This window comes from Anopheles coluzzii, chromosome 2 (assembly GCF_943734685.1).
Source record: "Anopheles coluzzii chromosome 2, AcolN3, whole genome shotgun sequence".
Lineage (NCBI taxonomy): Eukaryota > Metazoa > Arthropoda > Insecta > Diptera > Culicidae > Anopheles > Anopheles coluzzii.
In genome coordinates this window covers 68861928-68889213 of record NC_064670.1, presented here as the reverse complement: position 1 = coordinate 68889213, position 27286 = coordinate 68861928, and the positions used below count along the sequence as shown (strand labels likewise).

Below are 27286 nucleotides of genomic sequence, written 5' to 3'. Positions count from 1 at the left end.
TAGGAGCCTTTATATTTTCTGTTGGAGCAATGTAAACTAATGTAATACGGACTGTTATCTGTGTTGAAAGAGTTTCAAAATCTCCCACGGTTGATTTAGGACTTTATGCGAAACGAGTCAGTACTATGATAAGTTCGTATGGCTCTACCTTTTTGATTTATTTGATTTACTTTATATTGATTAAATAATGTTTATCTAGGGGTGAATTACAAAACTGGCTTGATTATTGACTCACCAATTATATGAACACCAGGCTCATAGAACTTTTTGACAGCTCGTGCGTAAGGTCCTCATTACTTTCGGCATTGCGTTTGTGCCGGATTTTTGTGTTGTTGTACTTCCCTGATCGCTTGCCAACCCGGTGTCGAGTTATTGTGATCTTACTGTACTTGTGATACGCAGTGCAACGTTTTTCGTATACTTTCTACGCCAATGGTGTCTTGTGTTTGCTGCATCTGAGGTTTTCCTGCTCAACTTGGAAACCTGCGTCGTATGATTCCATCTTTAACAGTGTTGGTGGATTCCTACGTGCGCCCTGCCTGTAACGGTAGACGAGTCTTATCAGTGTGTTGATTTCTGCAAAGCTACTTACCACATCTTACCATGCCTTGGTGTAGGTTCCATGCTTGAACTAATGCGTCGCAATTCTTGTGGATCTGCCCCAGCTGTACCCAGCGGCTCTGGACGGCTGCCAGAGGCCCCGGAGGGGGATCCGTGCTACGCAGGGGGAGGGGGACTACGCTGAAAAGTAGCGAAAAGAGTAGCTCGTGAAGTAGCTTCTACTTCCCGTTTTACTTTGATTGCTTAGAGTCAGAAAAATGTAGAACATATGGGTTCCAGGAAATATAAAAAAAGAGTTCTCGAGCGTACCACACACACACGCGACGACTCACGCTTACGTTCTGTTCTACCGCCCCCTCCTCCCTCCGAATTCTCTATACAGTCATTATCCGATATACGCTATCGTACGGGACCGAGCGCAATAGCGTATCTCGAGTTTTCGCGTATAGCGGATTCCTATGGAAAAATAGTTTACACTACTGGTTCGAGGGTTGAAAAATATCGCCACAGAGTTTTGCATTTAAGTTTTTTGTTATAAAACAGGTATCTTTTGCACAAATTTAAGGCAAAATGCATTGAGAACATTAAGGAAATTCAATAAGAGCATAAAATATTTCAATGAATTAAAATATTTGAAAAAAACACATGGAGCTGTCAAATTTAGAGGAATCGCGTACTGCGAATTCGCGTCTACGAGTATCGCATACTGCGGATATAATTGCTGTACTTTTATTTTGTCCCTCCCCCCCTACCTCACTCGCCCCTTAAATCTATTTTTAGATCATCACTCCATCGACGGCGTGTCGATGTGACAATGTGTGTCGCGTGTGTGTTGTCGATTTCGTCAGAAAAACTTTTTCCTTTCACACCAAATCTCTGACTTGGAGTGTCGACGTTTCGATTGGACCATCGCGACTTCGATCAGTGCTCGCGGTTAAAACGACCTTTTGTATTGAGTTATGCGTAGCGTGGCATAGAGGAAGATGGAGAAAAACGATTATTTTGCTCCAGGTTTTCTACTTTTGTCCCACTGGGGCAGAGCGACTAACGGGAGAGGAAGAGAACCATGCTTGCGTTGCGGACAATCGCACAATCCCGTTACCTGTCCGGCGAGAAATTGGTTGTGCTTCGACTGCGGCAAGAGAGGTCACGTATACGTAAGTGTACACGAGGTCGGGGAATGCACTGTGTTGCGCTAACAGAAGAAATTGATGAGTCATCTATGAATAGTAAAATATGTGAGGTAGAAAATTAACACACGATAATAAGTCGATCGTCAAATTTACCACATTTTTTTATTGTAGCGGAGTCAGAGTAGAGTACGAGATAGACTGTGGAGCAGCCCCGAGAGTTATTCCAGAGAATGTTTACATGGAAAAATTCATTTCTGTAGAAATAAATTTCTGTGCTTTCATATTCTGTAGAAAGCGATAGTATCGAGGAAATAAAAGAAAAGTTCAAACGTGTGTTACAGGAGTCGGATACAAATAATGCCATTCAAGGATACACAGCTAATTTAGTGATAAGACCGGGAGCCAGTCCGATATTCCATAAAGATTATACCGTTCCATATGCATTGCTCGAACCAGTTTATTTATATTAGTGTTTTAGAGAATTTAGACATGCTAGTGAAAGATGGAATATTGATTCCGTGTAGGTCGTCACAATGGGCAAGTCCGGTAGTAGTCGTTAAAAAAATGGCTCGGTACGATTGTGTTTAGACGGTAAAGCTACCATTAATAGAATGCTATCCACTGATCACTATCCGTTACGGCGAATAGGTGATATTCTAGCTAAAATTGCAAATTGGAAATATTTTTGCAAGTTAGATTTGTCCGGAGCATATTTGCAGGTGAGGTTGTCCGAAACCTCTCAAGAAGTTTGTACAATTAACTCTCATAAAGGGCTATATTAGAATACGAGAATGCCATTTGGTATTAGTTCTGCTCCAGCTATATTCCAAAGTATCATAGATCAGATAATAATTAACACCACAGACATTTCTTATTTAGATGATATACTGGTTGAAGGAGAAATGGTAAAAAAATTGTAAGCCCAATCTATATGAGGTGTTAGAAAAATTTAACAAACATAATGTTAAATTGAACATGAATAAGTCTGAATTTATGTAAACAAGTATAGATTACTTATCAGCGGAAGGTATTAAACCTAATCAAGAGAAACTAAAAGCTATGGCAAACGTTGCTCCTCCTAAAACTATTGCAGAGCTTCAGGCATATCTAGGATTGCTCAATTATTACTACCGATGTTTACCAAATTTATCACACGAATTACACCTTTTATACATGTTATTAAGGAAAGAGTCAGAGTTTGTATGGGATGCGAAGTGTCAGAAAGCTTTTGAAAGTTCGAAACGTTTGCTGGTAAATAACAGGGTTTTGAAGCCTTAAGATTCAGAAGCCTTTAGTATTAGCAGTTAGACCTTACGGAGTATGTGCGGTTTTGTCACATACGGTGAATGGAGTGGAAAGGCCAGTCGCATTTGCCTCCGCGACACTCACAGAAGCACAGACAAATTATGCTCAAGTGCATAAAAAAGCCATTGCGGTGATGTTTGGCGTGGAAAAAATCCACATATATATCTTTGGTTATCATTTAAAGCTATTAACGGACAATAGCGGAGTAAAGGAAATTTTAAACCCTTGTAGTGGGACGTCGTCTATAGCAATTGAAAGATTAGAAAGATGGGCATTAAAATTAACTAATTATAATTACGAAATAGAACACAGACCGGGAAAAATGATGGCCCATGTAGATGCTATATCGTAACCTTGACACCCGAGCATCCAAAAATAGATGGTCTGAGTTTAGGTGTCAATATGATACAAGATAGCCATACATTCGAAACCCTGAATCAAAAAATTATACGTAAAGATCGAATGGCATAATAAAACAGGATGGACCGAGTGCTGAAAGATTATATTGAAAAGGGACACATTAGAAAATTATTTATTGAAGAGCATAAACTTAAGCATCCTAGAAAGTGGACCTACCAATCTTTCCTGTATTTAACCCAAATAAACCAAATAAGGTTCGAGTAGTACGGGACGCAGCTGCAACAGTGAACGGAATTTCGCTTAATTCCATGTTATTGACTGGACTAGACCTTTTTTCACCTCTGCCGACTGTCCTAAGCTGGTTTAGAGAATATCGTGTTGCTGTTGCCGCTGACATACCTCTGATCTCATTAGCCAATAATTCCTATAGCGAACTGACCGGTCGCAAGTTGAGCCTGATGAATATGTGCTGCTGAGGATGACCTTTGGGTCAGCCTGTTCACCAACTTAAGCCCAATTTTTAAAGAATGTAAACGCGGACCGTTTCACTGCCCGCTATCCTCTAGCAGTCGAATGTATTAAGCGTCATCACTATGTTGACGATATGCTGATAATATTCATGATATGATATATGATTCATTTCACGACAAGACCCGGAGTCGGGTGGAATTGATTCCGACCCGTGGGTGCAGCGGGTGCGCTAGGTCGGAGTCGGAAACCTACCTTTACTCGACCCGAGCCGAACTCGCTGCACCAACGGGTCGGAGTCGCTTATGCTTTCTCGCACCTACCGGAGTCGTTGCACCACTGTACCTACTTGTACAGTATCGGACAATAAGATAGTACCCTGGTGTTTTCAATGCACCGTGCACTTGTTTTACCATGTTACTTGTGTGTGTGTGTGTGTGTGTGTGTGTGTGTGTGTGTGTGTGTGTGTGCGTGTGTGTGTGTGTAGTAGTAGTAGTAGTAGTAGTAGTAGTAGAAAGAGCTAAACAACGATGTTATTCATCACGTATAGAAGCAGAACGCAGGCAGAGCACGGGATCAGCCGTGTCCAAGTTTTTAACCAGCGCGTTCTTGACGGTCCAAGCAAGCAATGTTAGTAACAATGGGTCGAGGTAAACGTTGTACCGATTATCAGCGCCATATGAAAAAGCGAATGGCTGCTGCTGGCATTAAGCGCAAAACGATCGAGTTCGTAATGGAACGATCGCGCACTTTTGTCGCAAACGCGCTTCGGACATCCGAAATGTGTTTGGACAACCGAAACGCGCTTGGACAACCGAAACGCGCTTGGACAACCGAAACGCGCAAGTCAACCGGACGTCCTCAGAAGACCAAGGCGAAAGAAGACCGTAAAATTGTTAATAGATCGCAAAAACATTGATCGCGAGGGCGGTGGTCCTGCTTATTACATCAAAAACCTAACCCAAAACACAGAAAAACTACTAACAAATCTATCCGAAACGACATACTTGTGAAACAAACACACACACCAATACACATTCAAACATACATACACACACACATGCACACACACACACATTCACACACACATACACACACACACACATACACACACATGCACACACACACAAACACATACAAACCACACATAAACCTGTCCCAACGGGTGCATGCTGCGTTGAAAAAACTAGGGTCCTATCATTCTGTCCAATACTGTACCTTTCGGGTCGACCCGCCCATCACTAATAGAGAGTGTAACCGAGGCCACGAAACTAGCACAAGATGTGAAATTTATTCACTCACAAGGAGGATTCAAGCTTCACAATTTTATGTCGAACTATGGCCAAGTACTAGATGACGTTGGTAGTAACAATAGTCGGGAACCTTGATCCAACAGCTTGTACCCAGAAGGTCTTGGAAATGTGGTGGATCTCAAATGAAGATACACCTGTGGACATAAAAATAGGAATTTTTTTTTCTGACCGAAAGACATAGTTCTTTTCAGAATTATTTGGTAGCCCTGAAAAGAGCTGTTTAAGTGGTGGTTGGGAGGTGGTGTTGCGGTGTTCCACAGAGCGAAAACACATTCTAACGGTCAATGTGTTGACCATTATTTTCTTTCACTGCCTGGCAGCGAGTAGCCATCCCTCGGATGAGCTTTTGGCAGGTTTCTGGGGGTATGCGTTTCCACATTTCCTCGCAGCGTGCCCATAGCTCATCGGCTGAGGGTGCATGTTGGTTCTTGAGCTGGTCCTTAAGAATCGACCACAGATTTTCAATCGGGTTGAGGTCAGGACTCAACGCAGGCCACGGTAGAACTTGCACATCCTGGTTTGCCAAATAACACCTAACTGTTCGCGATGTGTGCTTTGAGTCGTTATCATGCTGAAAGATGTAATGCTCTTCGTCTCCGAATTTTTGTCGAGCGTATGGCAACATCTTACGACTAAGTATTTTTCTGTACCCTTCCGAGTTCAGTGTCCCGTTGATACGGAACAAAGGACCCGTGCCGTGCCAGTAGAAGCAACCCTACACCATTACGTGGCCGCCTCCGTGACTAAGGGTTTGTATCGTGTTTTTCGGATGATACGCCTGATTGGGTAGGCGCCAGACGTATTTAATGCCGTCCGAACCATCCAGATTGATTCTGGACTCATCCGAAAAAAATATTTTCATCCACCAAGTGGTTGCATTCCTACCTAACAGAACGCTCATACAAGATCAAGATAAACGATCATACATCTAGAGAGGTGCTCGGCTCCTCAGGGGTGCCTCAAGGTAGCAATTTGGGCCCGCTGCACTTCATTCTTTATATAAACGATGTGGAGCAATTGCTAGCGGAACACCGTTGTCTCATGTTTGCCGATGACGTTAAGCTGTTCGCTCCTATCAACAAAACCAATGACTGCATCAATTTTCAACGCGCCATCAACCTGTTTAGCATATGGTGCCGTGATAATGCAATGGTGCTATGTTTCGAAAAATGTCGTGTTTTCTCTTTTTACCGTTCTCGGTCTTGCACACGATTCAACTACCAGATCGATAACATATCCGTTGAACGCACCGATACATTCCGCGACCTTGGGATCATTTTCGACACACGTTTAACATTTAACGATCACATAGAGAATATAGTATCCATAGAGGGAACCAACTACTGGGTCGGATTATTCGATCAACGCAAAGTTTCCGTAATCCTATGACCATAAAAACCATCTACTGTGCCTACGTTCGATCAGTGTTAGAATATGGCAGTATTATTAGCGACCCCTGCGCCGAGCAATGGAGTAATCGAATCGAGGCCATCCCAAGAAAAGCGACTAGATATGCAGTAAGACTCTTACCATGGCGACAGGGCGATGTGTTACCGTCATACCATTCCCGGTGTCGGCTTTTAGGGATTCAGCCGTTGAAAAAGCGCCGTGAGAATGCTAAATGCCTTTTTATATCAGGATTACTCATACACCATATTGATGCTCCTACTCTTTTAGCTACGATCGAATTTAACGCGCCATCTAGGAATCTACGTACACGTCAATTAATATCCGTCCCTCTTTATAGAACTCGTTTTTTCCAGTCTGATCCTATGTCAGCTATGTCAGCTATCAATAACTATGATTTATTTGATATCACACGAACATATCACAGAATGTTTTTAGAGATAGACTCAGGACACAACTTACGTAATAATCATATTTCAATATACATTTTCTATTCTTGTGCACCAGTTCTCCCATATCGATTTATGTACCTTGCATAGTCTATAAGCACTAATTTAACTAAATTCATGTAGGATCTTCAAGATCCCGATGGATTAATCTATAAACACATTAAACATATTAAACATACTAAACATAAAGGATGTATATGTTCTACAAGGGATCGTTATACCAACCAAACGGCAAGTACTGAGCACGCTTATGACAATCTACGACCCGTTAGACACGTTAGCACGCTTTCTACTGTTCCTCAAAGGCTTATTGCAAGAAGTTCCCTACGGACAACGAGCGGGTAATTTTTATCATGGTGTGCGTAAAAACCTAGAGTTAAGCCGATGGAAGATTTCCTAGGCTTAAAAAAGGGGGCGGGAACGGGTACCGCGGTTCTCTCCCGCTCCCATATAAAATACCCGGTGCGCTCTCTCAATGCTCGCGCCCATGCGCGAGCATCCTTTCGTGTGCTTGTGTTTGTTTCTTTCGTGTTGCGCTGTGTGCGTTTCTTTCGTTCAGCGATCGCTCACACTTGCTGCGTATTTTTTTGTTATGTAAAGCTAAACAAAAAAACAAACACGCGTAGATCTTTTTTTCATCACTTTATTGAAACATTTATATTTTAACTTTACACGATTTCACACATTTACGTAAGTTGATACACAATATTTGACTAAAATAAAATTGATCGCTCCATCGATGCAAACGTTGAAATGGTCGAATATCTGTGTAGATCCTTTTGTACATGTTGATTACTGTAAATAGGTACGAAATGAAGCTGCGCGATGTACATAACATGCATTACGAATCATTCGCGCAGCTTCATTTGAATTCGCACAACACTTGAACACTTGAACACTTTACAAAATCATAACATCAATCGTCCAGGACTTAGGCTGACGCACGTGCGGCCGCTCGCTGTCGATCCTTGAGCTGTACTGACGATTTCGTGTGGTAGCAAGAACGAGAGCACACAGAACTTTCGGTACAGCAGTGCAAGCGAGACACCGACATCAGCACAGCGCTGCGAGCAGATCAAACTGAGCGAGCTGGCCGAAAATGAACACACACATTTCCACATGTGTAACTGTGTTAGTGCCAAAACTGTGTCGAAACCAAAACGCGCTCTCGCCTCCGTGTATTTTACACCGATTCTCCGCTTAACTCTAGGTTTTTACACACACCATGATAAAATATCCCGCTCGTTGTTTGTAGGGTTTGGCGTTTTGGAATCGGGTGGGATGATCAAAAACCCAATTCTCTGCAAGACAAATGGAAGGAGTGGTTAAATTGCATACCTCATCTGCAATCTATTAAGATTCCGCGATGTTACCGCATATCCATCAGCTTAGCAACCTGCATGACACAGCTTCATATTTTTGTGGACGCCGGGAAAGACTGTTTCGCAGCTGTGGCATATTTCCGATTCGAATCACAAGATCAACGCGAAAAATTCGAGTAGCTCCGTTAAAATATACATCCATTCCCCGATCAGAGCTGCAAGCTGCAGTATTGAGAGTCAGACTAATGACAGCTATTCATGAATCACACCGGATAAAGATCTATAGACGCTTCCTGTGGACCGATTCAAAAGACGTTTTGTGTTGGCTTAACTCGAATCATCGAAATTATAGCGTCTACGTAACTCATCGAGTAGGCGAAATTTTAGAAAACTCGTCAGTAAACGAATGGCAGTGGGTGGTGACTAAAACCAACGTAGCCGACGAAGGTACAAAATGGTCCAACCTGAACCGACACTGCACGACCAGAATGTGGTTTAAAGGACCAGCGTTCCTACAGCAACCGGTAAACGAGTGACAAGTGCAAAGCTTCAAGCCTTCAACTACTGAGGAAGAATTACGCCAGACGGTTTCATATCATCGTGATTATCCCCAGTAATTATCTTTCATAGATTTTCTGATGGAAACGTCTGCATCGAGCCATCGCCTATATGTGGAGTAACATTGTAGCGCCTGCAATATAGGCAAAACGCGCACCTAATAATTATGACTAGCTAGATTTGAGCCGGTCTCGTAGTACAGTCGTCAACTCGTACGACTTAACAACATGCCCGTCATGGGTTCAATCCCCAAATAGACCGCGCCGCCATACGTAGGACTGACTATCCTGCTATGGGGAGGGGGGGGAATCAATTAGTCACTGAAAGCCAAAGCCCACAAGTGGGTACAGGCAGGCCTTGACCGACATCGGTTGTTGAGCCAAAGAAGAAGAAGAAGAAGCTAGATTTTCATTATTAACATATACACTTACACACATACACATAACTAGATTTTAATTATTCACATATACACTTACACACATACAACTAGAATTAAGGTTACACGTAGGATAGAATAGAATAGCATAAGATAGGAAATAGGAAACGGTAAAATAGGCGATAATTATGATTAGCCAATCAGGAATAGGATTAAGGAATTTTGGCGCGTACGAGCGAATATAAATTAAAGATAGGTTGAGGTTAAGGGGCATTAAGAAAAGTCCGATCTAAGAGGAAACGCTGCCCGAGTACATACCGGAAAAAATAAAACTCCAAGTAAACCATACCAATTATCAAGTTCTACATTTTTTTATATCTCTACATGGCGACCGTGACAAGTGTGAAACTGTGATGCGAAAAAAAAACTTGCGTAAAAACGAAAGCTAATTCGCGAGTGCGGAATATTCCTTCCGGTCAGAAGAGTATACTACTGGTCGGCTCCGCATCAACGGCTCCGCTCCAACGGCTCCGCTCCAACGGCTCCGGAGACGGTTTTAACACAAAGGACAAAAATAACTTTTTCAATGAAGTTTCAATCGAGGAAATCCGTAAAAAGTGGAGTAGGTCATGTTTAAAAATGTTTATCAAAAAAAAAAAATAGTTTTGAATATTGTTAAGAAAGACGAGACTAACGAATGCTACACAACGTCATGCATGTCAATACTGCAATCACATCGTGTGTTAGCTTCCACATGTGGGAGAATATATTACGTTTTTTTATTACGCTATCATACAATGATGTCTCTATTGAACCATTAGTCCGGAGTCGTTGGTCCGGAGCCGTTGATTCGTCGCCGGCTCCGGAACGGTGGGTACGAAGCCAGCTCCGCAGCCGGCTTCGCAACCGTTGGAATGGAGTTGTGATTGCAGAACCGTTAGTCCGGAGCTGGCTACGGAGCCGTTGGTGCGGAGCCGTGGGTGCGAAGCCGCCTCCAGAGCCGTCGGAGCAGAGCCGGCTCCGAAGCCGTTGGTGCGGAGCCGGCTCCGGAGCCGTTGATGCGGAGCCGGCTTCGGAGCCGTTGGTGCGCTCCGAAACGCCCATCACTAATACTGACACATCAACGCAGATGTTTAACGTGAAAGAGTGAGAGAGTGAAGACGACGGCGCAACGCTACAATCGTACGATAACCCGAACTATCGTTATTCAAACGAGGTGCAGTGATTAAGCATACAGGTTTCCTGAGAAATCACGAAAATTGCACAATAACTTCTGTCGTGTATCGTCAACGAACCAAGGTGCCGTGAAAGAGAGAGTGTGTCCTAGTTATGAAAAAAAGAAAACAGGAAAAATTATATGAATGCTAGCAAACACTCGGTGATAAAAACGCAGCGTTAGTTAACGGTATCGTGCGTAAAGTGATCTAAGTGCAGTGACCTCGATCAGACAAAATTATCGCACGTACGAGTGAGCCACATTTCGTACCATCGGCGATCAGCATCACAGTTTGAACCGGTATGACCTTTTGCGACAAGTGACCAAGTGTCGTTTGAACGAGAGAGATATAACGTTGTTGCGAGAAGTAAGAAGGAAGAACGGAGCAGACGATATCCAGGCGTTACAGCGTGCGGTGAAGGAGCGACGGTAAAGCAGTGAGCTGTGAAAGAGCGACCAGCGATTTGCAATGGATAGCGAGAAAGCGAGATAAGATACGAGAAAGCGGATAAAGCGAGATAAGGCTATACTGATTGATCGGGCAGCGGTAAACGGAGTAAGGATCAAGCGCAAAAAAGGATAAAGTAAGGTAGGCTACAATTAAATATTTTTTTGTAATTGCTTAGTTAAATTCTTTTTATGAAACGTACAATATTACCATTTTTCATTACAATATGCACATACTATTGGGAGTGTTACCATTGGTTTAAATAAATAAAATAAACAAAAAAATTTTTTTTTATTATCTAGGTATCTGTAAAAAATAAAAACAAAAAAAAATAGTAAGAATATCTTCTTGATCACATCTCATTCAATGCTCTTAAAAATAAATCAAAATATTCTAAGGCTTAAAAATATTGAAAAAAAATTATCGAGTGATAGAAAGTTACGCAGATGTTTGCTTGATCATTACAGTGGTTCCGCTAAATTTTGTTTTGATAAGATCAAGTAATACCTAGATTCTATTCAGGAAACTGAACCCGTTTTAGAGCTAAAACGAATTTTGAAGGAAGCCAGTGACATATATGCCAATAGCCAATCGCGCATACAATTTCATCAAACAAACAAAATTCAAGTTAAGTTTAAAACTTTAGCAAAACCAGCTATCATGTTCAACCGTTGGAATCAAAACAAAATGGAAACTTTCGATACCAAAACAGCCACCGCTTTGGTGCAAATATACGATGGCAATACAGATGGTTTGGAAAATGGTTTGGACTCTTCAAATTTACTAAAGGAGTTATGTCCAAAAAATCCACAAACGTTGGTAAAATTCCTAAAAACAAGATTAAAAGGAAAGGCGCGTTTAGGACTGTCGTCTAATATTGACGATTTTGACTCGTTAATAAATGATATACGGTTGAGATGTCAAGAAAAACTTAACCCAGATAAAATCAATTCAGGTCAATTCGCATCTGTTTCAGATGGATCGGAGAAGGTATTAAAAACGAAAGGAATATCATCGGTTCACAAATATTAGCCTTCAACAGAAACTACTATGACAATAAAAAATTGTTCGTAATAAATACCCGCCGAACACATACAATAGATTCCAGCCAAACACAAATAATAGATGGTTTTCCAATAGATCTCCCCTTGGTAACAATCAGGCAACTAGCAACATATACCAAAACCGAAGATATCCCAAAAACTTTTTCAGAAAACAATTTCCAAATACAAATACTCGTAGAGTCTACAATACACAATCTGCAGAAGAGGAACATTTTTAGGGGTACCACAGTCGTTAGAAGAAATCATCCAACCTGATCAAAATTAGCGATAAACTTAAATGCTAATAACTTTATAAAAATTAAAGTAGAAATGGCTATGGGTGAAATAAGCATATTAATTATCGACACGGGAGCAGACGTGTCATTGCTCAAAGTTGATAAAATTAAACCAACACAGCAAGTCTACGCTCAAAATAGGACAACCCAACGAGAATAACAACCGAATCGGTATCAACATTAGCAACTACTAGCATTAATAAAACATTCGGAAATGCTTCTATTCACCACACTTTTTATAACATTCCGGCAGAAATAGATATCAAAGCGGATGGTATTTTGGGAAGAGATTTTTTCACCAAACACAGATGTGTTATAGATTACGAGCACTGACTTTTAAAGTTCAATTGTAACGGTGTTACAATCAGCCACCTTATTGAAGATAGTATTAATGATGGTTTCATATTGCCTCTACGCAGTGAGGTTATTCGAAAGATAAATTTGCCCGACCTCGTTGAAGACTCTGTTGTCCTTGCGAGCGAAATATTACCAGGAGTATTTTATGGCAACTCTGTGGTATCAAAACAAAACCAATATGTAAAATTTGTAAACACCACTGAAATCAATGTGTAAATTGAAAAGGATTCATTAAAACCACATATTGACCCTCATAAAAATTATATACAGAACAATTTTAAATTTAAAAGCTCTGAAACCAATGAATCTAAAATAACAACATTATTGAGCAAAATCGATAGTCAGAATGTCCCCAAATATATAATCCCTCATTTAGAAAAAATATTATCCGAGTACCATGATATTTTGTGCACCGAAAATGATCAAAACCCAACTAATAATTTTTACGAGCAATCGATACAATTGAAAGATAACGTACCATGTATCATTCCAAATTACAAGCAAATATATTCTCAAAGTGAAGAGATAAAAAATCAGGTTGAAAAATGCTTAAGAATGACATAAAAAAGCATTCGGTTTCTCCAAATAATTCACTAATATAATTGGTACCATAAAAATCTGGAGATAACGAAAAAAATGGATATTGATAGTAGACTACAGGCAACTGAACAAAAAAATAATGCCTGATAAGTTCCCGCTACCTAGAATCGATGATATATTAGACCAATTAGGAAGAGCAAAATATTTTACTACCTTGGACCTTATGTCCGGGTTTCACCAGATACACTTACACAAGAACTCTAGAAAATATACTGCTTTTTCAACTTGTTCAGGCCACAATCAATTTACAAGACTTCCATTTGGGTTGAATATAAGCCCTAGCATTCAACGTATGATAACGATAGCAATGGCAAGACTAACTTCGGAGAGTGCTTTTGTTTACATAGATGATATTATTATAACAGGTTGCACAATGCAACATCATCTAGAAAACTTAATAAAAGTGTTTAACAGGCTAAGAAATTACAACTTGAAGCTAAATCCAGAGAAATGTATTTTTTTCCAAAACGGTGTGACCTATTTAGGTCACAACATAACATATAAAGGCATATATCCCGATGCGTCCAAGTTCGAAACGATAAAAAAAATACCCGGTACCAATGTTGATGAAGTTAGAAGGTTTATAGCGTTCTGCAATTACTATCACAAGTTCCTTAAAATTTTTGCTGAATTGGTAAGACTGCTAAATAATTTACTAAAAAAAGCTACATTCACGTGGTCTAATGGATGTCAGCATGCTTTCGACACTCTTAGAAGAAGCCTTGTATCACCTACAATATTACAGTATCCAAACTTTGAGAAAGAGTTTACAGCCACTTAGCTGTACCATTACTACTATTATTACACAGAGTTAGCTGTATCATTACTAGTGATGCGTCCGATGTCCGATGCCACATGCTGGCGCTATCTTATCGCAGATAACAGATGGTAATGACCTACCTATTGCATACGCGAGTAAAAGTTTCACTAAAGGAGAGAAATCTAAACCGACTATAGAAAAAGAGCTAACAGCAATACATTGGGCAGTAAATTATTTCAAACCATATATTTTTGGGAAAAAGTTTAAAGTCCGAACCGACCACAGACCATTGGTATATCTATTCAACATGAAAAATCCTGCTTCAAAAGTAACACGCATGAAGTTAGACCTGGAGGGATTTGATTTTGAAGTGGAATTCGTGCAAGGAAAAACGAACACAGGAGCTGACGCACTATCGAGAATTGTCATTGATTCAGACAAATTGAAGCATATGCAAAAGAATGATGCAAACAAAACAAATGATAAATCATTACTAGCAGTAAAAACAAGAGCAATGACAAGACTGAACAATTTCAAGCTTCCTCCAGAATTAAACGAAGGTTAAAAGATTCCATAACTAAACCTACACTTTGGCAAACAGAAAACCCAACAGAAGTAAACAAGCTTTTGAAAATCCTATCAAAAACAGAATATGGCAAAATCAAAATAACAGTTTTCATAATAATTACAACAAGGAGTTAGGATATACAACAATTCGGGAGGACATGTCGGACAATATCGATTATACCTCAAAATTAGAGAAAAATATAAATGAAAGAATATGAAGGAAGAAATTAAAAATTAGAACGGATACGAGCTATACCCCATACAAATTAATATTTGGAAAAAAGCAATTCTTCCCCAAGATTTATGCCATGGTAATATTGAACCAGTATACAATAATGAAGCATATTTTAATGAAATGAAATTAAAATTGCAAAAATCAAATGAAATAGCACGTAAAAATTTGATTGAGCTAAAAGAAAGAAAACAGGTTAGAACAAATAGTAATGTAAACCCCCTTATCATAAAAATAGAGCGGTTTATCTAAAACACGAAAATGGAAAAAAATAGATCCAATGTACTTAGGACCGTACACAGTAGTAAAGTTAGATAACGTTAACCGTACAATAAAGAATACAAATACAAATAAACTAAGTACAGTGCATAAGAATAGATTAATTAAGGTATGAAAAGCATACGCTTTTCATCTCTAAAGGGGGAAGGTGTAGCGCCTGCAAGATTGGCAAAACGCACACCTAATAATTATAGCTAGCTAGATTTTCATTATACACACATACACTTACACACATACACATAACTAGATTTTAATTATACACATATACACTTACACACATACAACTAGAATTAAGGTTATACGTAAGATAGAATAGAATAGCATAAGATAAGAAATAGGAAACGGTAAAATAGGCGATAATTATGATTAGCCAATCAGGAATAGGATTAAGGAATTTTGGCGCGTACGAGCGAATATAAATTAAAGATAGGTTGAGGTTAAGGGGCATTAAGAAAAGTCCGATCTAAGAGAAAACGTTACCCGAGTACAAACTGGAAAAAATAAAACTCCAAGTAAACCACACCAATTATCAAGTTCTACATTTGTTTGGTAGTTAGAAGTTTTTATATCACTACAACATCAATAATTCTCGTCTGCCAAAAATATCTCCATATTTTGGACACCTTACGCACCTCAAGCTTCAACAAGCTGAGCGATCGATCATCAATGAAGCGTAACAATTAGAGTTTCCAGAAGAATATCAACTGCTTCTGCATGAAAAATCAGGTACGAACGGATCTAAAATGATTAACAAGAAAAGTTCTCTTTATACACGTATTGCGTACATGGACGATGAAAGTATCTTGCGAGTACGAGGAAGAATCGATGCTTGTCGTTACGCAAGCCATGATGAAGACATGAAGAGGCCAATTATTCTTCCCAAAAAATTCTGGCTGACCGATCTGATTGTAACGGAGTGCCACAGGAAGTATAAACATCAAAATCATCAAACTGTAATGAATGAAGTGCAGCAAAAGTTCGATATTCCTGGTCTACGAAGCGCGTGCCACAGAGTGCCAAACAATTGCCAAAAAGGCTGCCTCCGTAAAGCTTACCCTAAACTGTCAGTGATGAATGAGCTGCCGTTAGCTTGAGAGTAGCCGTACCCTAGTCCGTTCTCCTACACAGGGATAGATTACGTCGGACCCTTTTTGGTCGCTGTTGGTCGGAGACAGGAAAAGCGCTGGGGTGTGCTGTTCACTTGTTTAACAATACGGGCCATACACATAGAGGTGGCTCACAGCTTGAACACCAGCGCCTGCATCATCGCTATTCGCAATTTTAACGCACGTAGAGGTACTCCGATTGAAATCAGAACTGATCGTGGGACAAACTTCGTTGGCGCTGATCCTTAGTTGAAAGTACCTCTCCGATACGACGTGGATATTCAACCAACTCCCGAAGCTCCACATTTCGGTGGTGCATGGGAGAGATTAATCCAATCAGTTAAACGCACTCTCTCCGGCATGAAATTTACCAAAACACCAACAGATACCGTTTTCTCCAATTGGTTAATTGAAGTGGAAAACATTATCAACTCTCGCCCACTAACACATGTATCGGTTGATAGTGAGGAAGAAGCCGTGTTAACGTCAAACCATTTCCTCTTGGGTTTATCTTCTGGAATAAAACCAATAACATCTTTTGATGATTCTTCCGCAGTCCTTAGGAACAACTGGAAGACGTTACATCTGTACGCAGATCAGTTTTGACAAAAATGGTTTGCTTCTTATCTGCCTACGCTTACCCATCGCAGCAAATGGTTTGTGTCCCAGCCGCCATTGAAATTAGGAGACCTCGTGCTGATTGTCGATGACTCGGCGTGTACACACACAGCTAGCGAACAAAAAGATAATAGAGCGACCGGTAGTAAAAATCGCCGTAATTAACTTAGAACCGCACGAAAGAGTTTGACGCGGTCAAACACCGGGGCCAGTGTTATTTATCAACAGCGGCTCTAACTTGACAGCTGTGTTGTGGTGAAATGAGAGAGAAGGACAAGTAGCACAGGCGAAGTAAACACAAGCCAAATAGCGAGAGTAGGAATGGTTCATCCCGAAGGAGCTTCGCGTGCAACGGATGAACCTGCGCAAATTAAGTTAAATGACCGCAACCGGGTTTGCGCGAGGTTTTAAAACGAACACGAAGACAAAAATCGACCTCTTTCTATCATCGCGCCTAGAGAAACAAGTTCAGTTATTTATTTTAATACAGTGAAGAAAAGTGAAGTTTCAACCTTTTACTACGCGAAAGAAAGAGCTTTGAAGCTGGACGCAACAGAAGTGGTTACTGATAATAGATTTAACCCCATTTCACTCCGTAGCATTTATAAACTTCCTCCAAAAAATCCAAAAGATCTGTGGTGAATATATAAAGGTACAAACGCTCAACTTGAGGACATAAACCGGGCTCTGAGCCGACCACACAATCTCCCCACGATTATACGAATAAACGCTCTCTTCTATTTCACCAACCTAAGAGAACGGACGTGAGTAAAACCGCTACAAACTCATCATCCGAAACCCTACTTGGAAAACCCCCCAAACTGGTGACCCCGACGTGATCGTGACCGAAAGTGAATTTTTACACGATTTTTTTTCCATTTTTTTTGGGCTGCCCGAAATGACGACACCCGAAACTGCCGTGCCTATCGAAGAGGAACAGGAGATCGCGGCAACGGGACCGCGTATCAGTTTCCCGACGTTCGATACGGAAGATGTGGAGGCATGGTTCGTGTGTCTCGAGGCAGCGTTTTACGTGAATGCAGTGAAACTCGACAAGCACAAGTTCAATGCAGTTATTGTTGCACTCGGGTCTCAAGCCAAACACTTTCACTCCGCCATCGCAGTATGCAACAAAGCGGGCACAATCGGCAAATACGTAACGATTAAGAAGGCCGTCATCGACCATTTTCAGCCCTCGGAGAACCAAAGGTTGACCAGCCTTTTATCGGGCGTATCCCTCGGCGACCAAAAACCAAGCCAGCTCCTGGCCCAAATGCGTCGAATGGGAGGAGACGATTGCCCTGACACCATACTATCCAACATTTGGTTGCGAGCGCTAACACCAACGATACGGTCAATTATAGCAGCAGTGCCATCCGCGTCATTAGACGAGCAAGCTACGATAGCTGACAAAATTATGGAAGCCCCCCATAGCGATGTCTTAGCAGTGAGCGCACGAACCGCTGAAAACCGTCACGAGCCGACGGCACAAATCGCTGCCCTAGAGTGCAAAATCGAAGCCCTTTCGCAGCGTCTTGAGGAAGTGCTCGCAGTGCAACAACCTAGAGCGTACGAGCATCGACCTCGGCAACGTTCCAGAATAAGAGAGCCATGGGGCAGACGTTCCCCCTCTCAACCACGCAACAAATCACCGCGCAGATGGATATGCTGGTTTCATTTGCGTTTTGGCAACAAAGCCGAAAGATGTGAGAAAGATCATCCAAATGATCATAACACTCGATGCATTTTTTTCGACGAGCTGATGCCAACACAACCAAAAAAATAGTTCGATTTTTACTCCCAGCAAGAGACACTCACGTAAAACCATCTCAAACATTCATTTCATCACCACATAGCGCAACACGAACTCAAACATTCATTTTATCATCCCATAGCGCACCACGAAGCCACTCACCATACACTGAACCACATATACCACCAAACGCTACACGTTCTGAAACACTCAGATTTGCCGAGAACACCATCACTCACGGTGAGACACCACTCGCACCTGGTAACGCACACACCGTAGATCGACCTCAACCGCACTCACCATCGTTAGCACCTGCGAGAAGTAAAAGCAACACTAACACTAACTCTGTACAAATATGCCGAATACACATTACCGATAACATTTCACATCACCGTTTTTTAATCGACACCGGCGCCGAGATATCGGTTATTCCACCAAATACGAAAGAGAGACTTAACCCTTCGCCTTCACGAAAACTTTCAGCCGCAAACGGCACACAAATAGCTACATATGGGCAAAAACGTTAAGTCTTGATTTGGGACTCGAGAGAAAATTCTCATGGACATTTGTTGTCGCCGACGTCAGTACGCCTATAATAGGTGCGGATTTTCTCGAGTTTTACGATCTATTAGCCGATGCTAAGAGAAAGAGATTAATAGACAACTCGACAAAACTCGCGATTCAAAGTACAAAAAGTCAAAATAAGAATACTATTTCAACAATTTGCATAAACAAACAATTTGCCAGCATAGTTGAACGATACAAAGATATCACAAAGCTGAACACTAAACATAAAACTACTAAAACGGTGGAACACCAAATACTCACTACTGGCCCGCCTATTTTCTGCCAACCACGCAGATTGCCTTTAGAAAAACTACAAGCAGCTAAAACCGAATTCCAATACATGGTAGAACAAGGCATTTGCAAACCGTCTAAAAGCAGCTGGGCCAGTCCACTGCACATGGTTAAAAAACCTAACGGTAACTGGAGACCGTGCGGCGACTACAGAGGCTTAAACGCGGTGACCGAACCAGACCGATATCCTATACCACACATACAAGACGTAAGCAATATACTACACGGCAATAACGTGTTTTCATGTATAGATCTGCAGCGCGCATACCACCAGATTCCTGTAGCAAAGCAAGACATCCCAAAAACAGCCATAACCACTCCGTTTGGCTTGTATGAGTTTAACTTTATGACGTTCGGGTTGAGAAACGCTGGACAAACCCTACAACGCTACCTACACGCAATATTTTGCGATCTCCCGTACGTTTTCCCGTATATAGATGATTTATGCATCGCCTCGAGTAGCAGAGAAAATCACAAAATGCACCTCGAAACAGTTTTTAAACGCCTAAGAGAAAATGGTTTAGCAATTAACGCTGATAAATGCCAAATAGGAAAATCTTCCGTAACTTTCCTCGGTCATTTAATAACTCCGGAGGGAATCAAACCGAACCCATCAAAAGTACAAGCCATTATCGATTTCCCAAGACCGAAGGTTACAAAACAACTAAAAACATTCCTTGGCACGATAAATTTTTACCGGCGTTTTATCCCGCACGCGGCTGCAAATCAGCACGTTTTACAAAAAATGATACCAGGAAATGTGCGAAATGACAATACTCCACTTAACTGGAACAAAGAGACAATTGATGCATTTGAAAACTCTAAAAAAGAATTGGTGAGTGCAACATTACTCGCTCATCCATCACCATATGCTAAACTCAGCTTGTACGTCGACGCTTCGAATGTTGCCATAGGAGGCGCACTCCATCAGGTGGAAAAAAAGGCATAACACCCTTAGCATTCTTTTCAAAAAAACTATGCACCAGCATGCTAAAAGCAAGCACGTATGATAGGGAACTGTATGCCATATATGAATCAGTTAAATACTTTCGCGATTTTCTTGAAGGACGAACATTTTGCATTTACACCGACCACAAGCCCTTAGTGACGGCGTTTCACCAACGTCCAGAGCGAGCTAACCCCACTCAGCAGCGACGACTGGCTTTCATTAGCGAATATTCAACAGATATTCGCCACATCCCTGGTAACGAAAACAACGTTGCAGACATGCTAAGTCGCATCGAAGCCGTCTCTTCCGGTTCCATCGATTACGAAAAAATGGCAGAGCTACAGAGAATGGATAATGACATACAAAAATTCATAAGGAACCCACCACAATCTAGCTCAATTGTTCTGAAGGAATTGGAACTACCATCGAAAAAAGGTACACTATATTGCGACGTTTCCACACAAGAAATCCGACCACTAGCTCCCGAAGCACTCCGAGCACACGTAATTAAAAAAATACATGGTATTTCTCATCCCGGCATTCGAGCTACCACGCATCTTGTTTCACAACGCTACGTTTGGCCAGCCCTGAGAAAGGACTGTAAACAATTCGTAAAAAACTGCATAGAATGCCAAAGAAGCAAGGTAACTAGACACAATTTCACCGAAGCAGAACACATCGAAGTACCACAACACAGATTCCAGCACGTGCACATGGATCTCATCGGCCCTTTACCTCCGTCCGAAGGAAATGCCTATTGTTTAACCCTTATCGATAAGTTTACGCGTTGGCCGGAGGCGATTCCCTTACCAAACATGACGGCTGATACCGTCGCACGCGCATTCGTCACACACTGGATTGCTAGGTTTGGTGTACCTAGCAAAATCACCACCGACCGCGGTCGACAGTTTGAAAGCGATCTGTTCAAAAAGCTTTCCGAAACACTCGGTATTGATCACCTCAAATCTTCTCCTTACCATCCTCAGGCAAACGGGCACATCGAACGAGTTCACCGCCAACTTAAAGCAGCTCTAATGTGCCACGATCGATCCAGGTGGACTGAGACACTACCACTCGTTTTGTTAGGAATGCGATCGACGTTAAAAGAAGATATAGGAGCAACCGTTGCCGAGTTAACTTATGGTACTTGTTTACGCCTACCAGGAGAGTTTTTCGACCACAACAAAACGATAGCGAATGCAACGTGCGAATTTGTAAACAATTTGAGAGTAGTGATGAGGAAGCTAAAGCCAACACAAACATCCAATCATAACACAAACAAAGGAGTTTACGTACATTCGAGTTTAGATAGTTGTACTCATGTATTTGTGCGAGTAGATAAGATCAGGCCATCACTAACACCTCCGTATGACGGTCCTTACAAAGTATTAGACAGGAACAAAAAAACATACACACTCGAAGTGAAAGGAAAAAAAGCCTCAATCTCGATTGATCGGCTTAAGCCTGCAAATGTAGATAGCGCGAACCAAGACAGCGAAGTAGAGAAAAACACACAGCAACACTCAGAGACTAAACGTATACCAGTTCACCAATCGCGCTACGGTAGGAATATTTACCAGCCAAGGAAATTTTAAAAGAAAGGGGGATGTGATGTGGTGAATATATAAAGGTACAAACGCTCAACTTGAGGACATAAACCGGGCTCTGAGCCGACCACACAATCTCCCCACGATTATACGAATAAACGCTCTCTTCTATTTCACCAACCTAAGAGAACGGACGTGAGTAAAACCGCTACAAACTCATCATCCGAAACCCTACTTGGAAAACCCCCCAAAGATCCAAAGAATCAAAGTCTCAAAAACACCTCGTACCACCCACAATCTTACGGGTTGGCAGAGCGTGCAGTTAGAACGATGAAAGACGTATTGAAAAAGTTTAGAGTAGACGAGAAAGTAAAATCATTACCGTTGACAAGATAAGCCGATTTCTTTTGCAATATAAGAATGAACCATGTACCATTACCAGGACTAAACCCTCATTATGCATAGTGTTGGGTAAAGTGCTACTGTACGCACTGTGCGCCAGTGGCGGATTAAGGGTATCGGGGGCCCTAGGCGGAAAGACGAGTTGAGGGCCCCTGTAAATAGTAAATGTTGTTGTGGCGGGGGGGGGGGGGGGTAGCGGCACTAAACACTAAACTGTTGCGAGATTGAGCAGTCGGCAGCCCCTTCGATCATCAGGCTCTAAAATTTTTGCTGACGGGGGGGGGGGGGGATGCAAATGATTCGCCTGCCTTGAGGCCCCAACGGCCATCCTTCCGGGGGGCCTTGTCGCTAGTACTATGTCCATACGGCACACTATAGAATGGCAATCTACGGGGCCCCTAAATCGGCGGGGCCCCAGGCGACCGCCTAGTCCGCCTACCGTTACATCCGCCACTGCTGTGCGCAGAGCACAGCACAGTTCTTGAAGTGCGCATTGTGCTAGCACAGTGCTACCACTTTTCGCACAATGCGCACACTATGCACAGTGCGCATTCTTCACACAGTACGCTCTCTGAACACACTGTAAGGCAACACACACACTGCATGCAGACGTACTGAGAGAACGCACTGTGCTGAGAGAACGCACTGTGCGAAGAGTACGCACTGTGCGAAGTGTGCGCACTGTGCGAAAGTGCTAGCACTGTGCTAGCACAGCCGCACCGGGCTCAGAGAACGCACTGTGCGAAAGTACTAGCAAGTGCTACTATTCCGAAGCCATGGGCCCCCACCTCGTCCACAAGAATGCGGGTACTTCCAGGTGCTGTGAGGGACCTGCAGTACCATGTCCCGGGTTTCCAATCGTTAGCCTTGGTCGGTTGCGTGGGTCGGTATCGTTTAGTACGTTTCGAAATCTTTTGGTTACCTTCCGTTGCATTTGGAGTTTTCTAGGGGTGGCTTGCAAGGCCTCTCCCCCAACCTCCTGTATCGTCGGAGGGTCTACGCATCCTTGAGTAATGTCCCTTAGAATGCCAGGACAAAAAGGACAGCCATCCGTCCCTAACATGAAGAACAGACGCTGACCATCCCCTACCCCCCGCTCAATTTAGCCATATAACCCATCCTCCCAAGGGGTTGGGTTTCCCCGTGTACCCAAGCTCAGATCATTGGAGAGATATGTTACCGTTCTGTACGCCGTACACCGTTCTGTGAACGTATTGAGTCGGAGTAGGGTATGGAGAATATTAACCTTCAAGAGGTGTCGGACCATACCCGTATCAGTGCTGTATTGCTACAAACACTGCCAACAGAACCTCCGAGTAGACCCTAAACGTCCGAGTACACCCGGGATAAGGTGCCTTCCATGGCTCAGAGAAGGAAATGTCCATCCAATATGGATTGTAGCGCCAAGAACTTTATTAGTATACGCTAGTTTTAAGCAATACGGCCTTTTTGGACCGTTCCTCAAGAATGAAAAAAAGGTCGTTAGCAGTAAATATGCTACAGCTGTTTGCAAGGTTTGGGGTATTTTTTCCTTATGAGGTATATCTTGGTAAAACATGAATAAGTCTGTACTTTCAGTGTTTAAACCAGATGTTATCATGCATGCTACAGTTGTATTTAGCTTACTGTCATATACTAATTAATGCATAATTATTCCCGTTTCTTTCTCTTCATTTCTTCTCTTCTTATACAGTTACAGCAAGCAGGTTAAAGCATATTACTACTATGATCGGATTACAAAAAAATCACAGTGGGAACATCCTATTGATGTATTATATCGTGCAAAGGTGATCGATGCTAGAAAAGGGTTGATTTGCGATCAATCTGATTCCACATCATTTGGTGATTCGGGATTTCGAAGTTTGAAATCGAATAACAATCATGAAAACTTAAATCAACTTTGTGTAAAAGATCCTCCAGGTAATGTTACAGACTACAAATCAAATGAAGTAAAGAATGTGAAGTGTTCAAATGGTGATCTTGTGTTAAAAAATGTGCATTCAAATTTTGCTACGATGCTTACGACACATATACACCAAGAAGGTGTTTCCAATAAAGAAAATAATAGTCAAGATAAGAAGGTTAAAAACAATAACGGTTTTGAGTCAGACATGGATTTTTCGAAAAAGATATCATTTAACATAGGACATGACACAAAAACTGAAGCTCATGAACTTGTTAAAAATGTGGATTACAGTAATACAGTTGCGCATCATTCTTTTACGATTACTGGAACCGGGACGCGATTTTTAAAATCAAACAAAAAGCTTGACATTGAAACTCAAGATTCAGTGCGGAAGCGTGAGTCAGAAATGAAGGGTATACTACGTGACACTAGTTTAACCTATGTCCGTTCGAAAGGATCTACTAATGATGATTCTGGAAATGAGGAAAGAAAAAGTGTTCGCTTTGATATTGATACTAATAAATCATTAAACGAATCGAACATTGATAAAGATGTGATCGGTGTTATTGAGTTAGCATTTGACTCGAAAAATGCAGCTCGAAATGATGATGATGAAGATGATAATGATGATAATGATAAAAATGATAATGATGACGATGATGATCACAATGATAAAAATGATAATAAAGATGAAATCATCGATTGTCATAGTCATGTTGAAGAACGTTTCAAGCATCAGGAACTTCCCGTTCCCGATCAAGACTTGAATGCTACTAGAGTAACCCCATCATCTTCTTCAGAAACATCTGAACAAAATTCCGAAATCTTAACAGGAATTGGTTTGACTAACCATGATAAAGAAGTAAAAGTATGTTCAGCTGTAGTTTCCATGGCTATTCCGGAAAGTAATGATTTACTTGACGAATGTGACGTAGATTCACTGCAAAGTCTCAATCAATCAATAATTAATCAAGAGCGCGAGCGTTATTCTGCTAAATTAGAGGAGGAGTTACGATCCCTCGCCGAACGAGAAGAAATTAAAATGCAAAACGAACTACAAAAAACCCGTAATCGATACAATACATTACTTGTCAAAGAGAAACAACGCCTGAAAGATATGCACCAGCAAAATATCAATGAAATAAAAGAATTTTACCAAGTGAAATTGAACGAAATGAAATCTGATTATGAGGCGGAAAATACCAAAGAATACGCTGTGTTCCAAGAGACATTGCAGGAAGAGTTTGATCGGCTCGTTAAAGAGGTAACCGATAGCCACAGAACCACGATGGCAACATTACAAAAAAATCATGATGAAATTGTAGAAGAGCTAGAACGTGATTTGAAAATGGAAGAAGACTTACTTAAAAAGGAGCACAGCACCAAACTATCAGAGATTAAAATTAAATTAGGTTATGAGCTGGAAATGGAACGACAGCGTATGCGGGAGACGGGAGAGAACAGATTGTACGAGAAAGTGCGCTGTGAAAAACGATTACTTGAGGACAAGTATAAATGTTTAAAAGAAAAGTATACGCGTTTGAAGACAGATGTACGCATTTCATTAGACCGACGTAAAAAAAGACGCGAACAACAACAACAACAGCAACACAGTTTGCTTAGCAACAGCTACGAAACAGACGATCGTACAAACTCGAAACCGTTACCATCCCACTCCTATGAAATAGAGAAAAGAGAATCGGGATCGTCATCGAATGCACTAGTAAAATCAGAAAAATTGACTCCTAGCAATTTGCAATATCCGATTGCGGCACCAAAACGATGTTTTGCTTTAGATGAAAATTATACAACAAATTCTAAGCACAGTATGCCAAACATAAGTGATAATGGATCGGTCGATCCCATAAAATCACCGTGTGTACTGCATCATTTCAGTAATAACAACAATAATAGAAACAACAACAATAATAATAATAATCATAAACATCATATAGAAGGTTTGAAATTGAGCAAGACAAAATATCTTCAGCACAACTTCCTAGTAAATAATATATTTACCAGTATCCAGCACGAGGACAATTTTAGTTCAGATTCTGAATTCCATCAGATGAATTTCGATAATAAAGAAGTAGATAATTCCTGTAGTAGTACCCAGGCTGGCGCTGCACTAAGCCGTCCTAAACGTAAAATTTTTACCAAAACCAAATCATCATCTACGTCTAAGCTGAACTCAACTAAGCACGAACGTGAAATAAGTGCTAGACCTTGCACGCCGGTAGAAAATCTTCGCATACAGCTCAAAAAGTTGGAAGAGCTGGAAGACCAAATTCCTGATTGTAATATCGATGCAACTTACCATTTAAGATATCCGTTCATCAATAACATTAATAATGTTGAAAACAGTGACACTAATGCTTGCATTCATGGTGAAACAAGCCGAAAAGCTACTGGCACAGATACAGACAGAAGTGAACTAGAGTTTTTTAAACACCGTATCTTACTTGAACGAGATTCTGTCATAAGAGCAAAGGAATCTCTACGTACACAAAAAAAAATATTCAAATCTAAACAACACGATGTTGCAGTAAAGCATGCAATGCAAAATAAGCAAACGATGGATCAAATATGTCAAGTAAGTTTAAAATATTTGTTTTCTAATGCATCAAACAACCATCATATGTTTCTCAATTTCAGGAAGAGAAAGAATTAACCGAAATGGAAGTGTCACTCCACCGTACTCGTGCATTACTGGGCGAGAAAGTAATTAGATTGAAGCATCTTGAAAATTCATTAAACAAACTGTCCGAGAAAGATCATCCCATGCGACATTCTCCCAGAGATATTCATTTAAAGCCCAAAGAAACTCTTAGTGATTTGTCGTCATACTCGAGTTCTGGTTTTAGCAGCACTGATGTTCCAACTACTGAACACCATTACGGTCACTTGCAAGTGAAACAGACATCAACAAATGTTGACGCGACAGATACACTATTACATCTAAAGCATTTACATACAGAGATACGGGAAATCTGGAGTTTATTGAGTAAGTTATCAGATAATTTCTCCATTTTGTTAGTGTTTTCAGTAAATCCTGAATATAAGAAACTCGTAGAATTTTAAAACATCTGAAAACAAT

At 41.2% G+C, this 27286-nt stretch overlaps 1 protein-coding gene and 1 long non-coding RNA gene across 6 annotated transcripts in view; one reads left to right on the top strand and one right to left on the bottom strand.

Moving 5' to 3' along the window:
* The window catches only part of LOC120948574 (centrosomal protein of 164 kDa), a 54049-nt gene that overhangs the window by 1290 nt on the left and 25473 nt on the right, over window positions 1–27286 (top strand). For 4 of the 5 annotated variants that reach the window (XM_040365074.2, XM_040365073.2, XM_040365072.2 and 1 more), the window contains 2 exons: window positions 23977–26782; window positions 26845–27193. In XM_040365074.2, the coding sequence (XP_040221008.2) occupies window positions 23977–26782; window positions 26845–27193 (3155 nt within the window). The remainder of the gene's footprint in view (window positions 1–23976; window positions 26783–26844; window positions 27194–27286) is intronic. The other variant, XM_040365078.2, reaches the window with a different exon arrangement.
* On the bottom strand, window positions 134–21314 carry LOC120948576 (uncharacterized). The gene is made up of 3 exons (XR_005750961.2): window positions 16798–21314; window positions 603–741; window positions 134–539 (listed from the first exon to the last, which is right to left on the bottom strand). It is a non-coding gene; the product is annotated as an uncharacterized LOC120948576 (long non-coding RNA).